Source organism: Camelina sativa, chromosome 20 (assembly GCF_000633955.1).
Source record: "Camelina sativa cultivar DH55 chromosome 20, Cs, whole genome shotgun sequence".
NCBI lineage: Eukaryota > Viridiplantae > Streptophyta > Magnoliopsida > Brassicales > Brassicaceae > Camelina > Camelina sativa.
Window position 1 is genome coordinate 7,487,030 of NC_025704.1, and position 5,048 is coordinate 7,492,077.

Sequence of the window (5,048 nt, forward strand, 5' to 3'; positions counted from 1 at the left end):
TAGAATTGACTCAAACAAGCCAATTAGGAAAAGTACAGCTAACAGATGTAACCACGTGCGGTTGAGTACGAACTTGTCGTGCTAATCGATCCGCAAGTACATTCGCATTCCTAGGAATCAAAGTTAACGAGAATCTTGTAAACTCCTTCATATCCTCTATAACGTCGACAAGATAGGCAGAGAAAGCCGGCCATTCAGCTGGTGAGGACACCATCTTCACCAAGTCTGAGCAGTCTGTGAGAAAAGCCACCTCTTTATATTCATGACCAATCATACAGCGTAACGCCCACACAAAAGCTTCAACCTCAGCATGAAGCGGTGAAAGACTACGCCTAAAGTTGGAGGCACCCATAAGCAAAGAAACACCGGTGGAAGACGTACACACCCAGCCTGCACCCGCAAACTTATCTGTATCCTTCCATGAGCCATCAACAAAACAACGAAACCCATCATACGCAATAGGAAGAGAGGAGACACCTCGCACCACCCGCGGATTAGGTGCTGTTGGAACCGTGAAACCTTCCTCGTTCTCAACCTGGGCCGTAGACCAGGCTAATGCCTTAGAGGCCGCCAACTGTGAAATCGCATCCGGTTTTTCAGCCACATTTTCAAAAACTTTTGCATTCCGTGCTTTCCATATATACCACAAAATCCATGGGAAGGCGACTACCTGAGCCCCCGGGTTTTGTGGCCCTAGAAAGTGATCCATATTGGCAAACACCGATGCTGTTGGAACCCAATTGTACCTGATGGAACATTGGACAAAGCCCAGACCTGTCGTACGGGAGGACATTCGAACAAGGCATGATTAATCGTTTCTAAAGGAAAACCACAACGCATACACTCTAGGTCACAAGATATTCCCCGGCGTCCTAAATTAGCCGCAACTGAAAGACAGCCAGAGAGAACTTGCCACATAAAGTGCTGAATTTTTGGAGGGCACTTTACTTTCCAAACACTAGCCTTTAAAGGGGCACAATCAGGGCCACATACAACCGGCATAGTACTGTGTGGTGGTGGCAATCGAGCCGTATGATATCCAGATTTGACCATGTACTTACCCGATTTTGTAAAATGCCAACCAAAAGAGTCATATTGTGGTGTAAGACTCAGAGGAATCGCACTAATTAAAGATACATCTTCTGGATCAAACAGATCAGCTAAACGATCCATCCTCCAGGTATTAGAACTCCGATCAATTAGATCATTCATCTGGATCGAAGGATCCTTAAAAGAACCCTTACATAACGCTGGTCTCGGGAATTGAGCAGGAACCCAGGGATCTGTCTATATAGACACAGTATCTCCAGACCCAACCCGTTTAATCAGCCCTTTGCTTACCAGAGAGCGAGCGGAAACAATACTTCTCCACCCATAGGAAGGAGAGTAAGATTTTATAGGATCCATAGGATGCGAGTTCCGATAATACCTGCTCTTAAACACCCGTGCAAAGAGCGAATCAGGCACTTCTATCAACCGCCATAACTGCTTCGCCAATAAAGCGGAGTTAAAATCATCAATATTCCGAAAACCCAGTCCGCCGAATTGCTTTGACGCACAAAGCTTTTCCCAGGCTAACCAATGCATACCCCCAGACTGTCCATTTGAACTCCACCAAAAATTTGCAATGGCACTTGTTAATTTTGACGTTATGGTTTTCGGAATGCGAAAACAGGACATCACAAAAGTCGGAACAGCCGTGGCCACAGACTTTATCATCACTTCCTTTCCCCCCCTTGAAAGCAGTTTGGCCGACCAACCAGTAGTGCGACCCTGCAACTTATCCCGAACAAAAGAGAATACCTTCGTCTTTGAACCCCCCAAACTCTCGGGGATCCCCAGGTAGGATCCCATGCCACCTAATTTAGATATGCCAAGAATCGACTGTAACTCTGCCTTTGTATCCTCCGGGACCTTGTGACCGAATTGAATTGAGGATTTTTCCAAATTTATCAATTGACCAGAAACCGCTTCATATGACCGCAGAACCGTTAAAATAGCCTCACACTCTTCCTTAGTAACTTTACAGAAAAATAAGCTATCGTCCGCAAAAAGAAGATGAGTAATAGGTGGGCATTGATTTGCCACTTTAATACCGGTGATCAGTTTTTCCCGTTCTGCCTTCCGAACATTTGCTATTAGCACCTCCGTGCAAAGAATAAACAAATAAGGTGATAAAGGATCCCCCTGTCGTAAACCCCTTGCCGGCTGAATGAAACCATGTGGTTGTCCATTTAGTAAAACCTTATAATCCACCGATGACACGCAGTACATAATCCAGGATATCCATCGGTCTGAGAAACCCATTTGCCGGAGAACTTGCTCCACAAAACTCCATTCAACCCGATCATAAGCTTTGCTCATATCCGTTTTGATCGCCATGAATTTTGACTTGCAAGAATTGTTTGTCCGAAGCCCATGGAACATTTCCTGGGCAATCAGAATGTTATCCGAAATCAACCGACCGGGGACAAAAGCAGACTGAGTTTCCGAGATAAGAGTTGGTAACACCCGTTTTAACCGTTGACATAAAATTTTTGAGATGATCTTATAACCCACATTACATAAGCTGATAGGCCGTAGCTCAGCCATGCGAGTTGGTTTCGGCACTTTCGGAATTAGAGAAATATGCGTGGAATTGAGCCGCTTATCAAAAGAACCCTGCTCGAAAAAAGAATTGACCAGGTTGAGTTAATTCGTCTTCACGACGTGCCAAGCTTTTTGAAAGAATAAAGCTGTCATCCCATCCGGCCCAGGAGCTTTATCCGAATGCATCATAAATAAAGCCGCTCTAACCTCTTTCTCCGTAGCCGGACTATTCAAGAAAGCATTATCCGCATCCGTAATCACCCTAGCAATTTCCCCTAGAATCTCATCACAATTAGCCGGTCCAATTGTGGAGAATAAATCCTGAAAATATGAAACCGCCGTGTTACAAATCGTCTCATCATCCGTAGACCACACATTGTTTTTATCAAAAAGTCCCACTATCCTGTTCCGTGATCTGCGCTGCTTCGTTTGTGCATGGAAATACTTGGAGTTCCTATCTCCTACCCGCATCCATCGATTCCGACTCTTCTGATACCAATAAATTTCTTCATCCCGATAAGCCTCCCTCAATTGATTGGTCAAAACCGTTATCGTTTCCGGGGATGTTGCATCATCTGCCTGTGCTTCCGTTAGCTGCCTTGTAATAATATCTATTGCATCCCGGCCGACTGGCACCTGTGTCTTCCGCCACTGCGAGATAGACCGCCGACAGTTCACCACTTTGTCCACAAAAAGTCCCTGCCCATTCTGTCCATCCGCTCCCCAGCCCGAAGAAATGGTACTCATTAATCCTTCTTTCCCAATCCACCGTCTATCAAAAACAAACCGCCTCTTCCCCTTGGGATGTTTGGCGCCTATATACGCTAACAGGGGCTTGTGATCAGACGCCACCATCGGCAAATATTCTGTCACGGTATCCGGGAAAAGAGCATGCCAGTCTTCATTTCCTAGAGCTCTATCCAACCGACACCGGATAGGCTTTTTATCCCTCCAACACCGCCAAGACAAGTAATCACCCAAATACGGGAATTCCAAGAAACCACAATCCTGGATCATACTAGGCCTGGGCATTCGGTTAACCATTCGGTTTCGGTTCGGTTGTATTCGGTTTCGGTTATTTTGGATATAGTAATATAGTAACCATTTGGATATTTTTGAAATTTCGGTTCGGTTCGGTTCGGTTTCTTTCGGTTCGGTTTCGGTTTGGTTATTTAAATAAATAACCATAACTAACATAAATTATATTAACATTAACCAAATAAACCAAATATAACCAAAACTAACCGAATATAACCAAAATTAACCAAATATACAATAACAAAAATACAAAAAAGGGAAAAATATGGATTCAATTTTACAAAATAGTATTTAACTTTGTAAATTCAAAATAATAACATTTACATATATTGATTATTTAAAATATTTAATTGTTTTGAATCTAGAAATAATTTATATTTTAAGTTTATTTTATAGTTTTGCATAATATTAAGTATATAATATTTGATATCTTCTAGGTTTTCGGATATTTCGGTTAACCATTTAATTGTCGGTTCGGTTCGGTTCGGTTTCAGTTAGTTTGGATATAGATTTTTACTAACCATTCGGGTATTTGAAGAATTTCGGTTCGGTTCGGTTTGGTTTTTTTCGGTTCGGTTTCGGTCGGTTATTTGGTTATCGGTTATTTTGCCCAGCCCTAGATCATACAATTAAAAGACCGGAAAGATGCCGCAGGACGAAGCTTATCCCCTCGTTTCTCATGGTTACCAGTCAACTCATTAAAATCCCCAATGACAAACCATGGGGAGCTACGAGATATCCCCATTCTTGTTAACCGTTCCCAAACTAAATCCCTATTTTTTGGTACTGGATCCCCATAAATAAATGTTAAATTAAATAAATTGCCTTTGTAAACTGCCTCAATATCAATCAATCGATCAGACTTAAAAAGAATAGAAACATCAAAATCATCTATATTATAAAAAAGTGCCAATCCACCACTACAACCAACAGGATCAACATTTATTAAATTTAAATAGCCAAAATGGCCTACAAAACATTCCATGAAAGAAAAAGACTGCTTTGTTTCAGAAAGAAACAAGAAATCCGGACGGTGCTGAAACCAAAGATCCCTAAAATGTCCAATAGTTGCCTTGTTACCCAGGCCTTGGCAATTCCAGCTCAGAACCTTCATCTATCAACCAATCTGTTTTGGTGGTTTACCACCACCCGCCGCACCCTTCCCCTTGTCCTGGTTCTTCGGGTTGTGTCCATCACCCCCTTGGTCCGAATTCTTAGCTGCAGGCTTCCTCTGTGGAGTACGGAGATAAACATTCAACTTCTTGGAACCTCCCCCCTTTAGCAGACCCCCCTTGACCTTAGCCACCTTCTCTCCTTTCACTTCTTTTCCCTCCTCAGTCTCCATTTGCTCATCCGCACCTGTGGAAGGAATCGTCGTGGTTATCGAAACAGAGCCTACCGCAGCCGAAGCTTCCTCTGAA

General features: G+C 43.1%; 1 protein-coding gene across 1 annotated transcript; it reads right to left on the reverse strand.

Moving 5' to 3' along the window:
- Nucleotides 11-3,621, reverse strand: LOC104772285. Its single transcript, XM_010496915.1, has 4 exons — nucleotides 2,797-3,621; nucleotides 1,342-2,661; nucleotides 747-1,287; nucleotides 11-693 (listed from the first exon to the last, which is right to left on the reverse strand). The coding sequence occupies exons 1-4, from the start codon at nucleotides 3,619-3,621 to the stop codon at nucleotides 11-13; spliced, it is 3,369 nt and encodes a 1,122-aa protein (XP_010495217.1).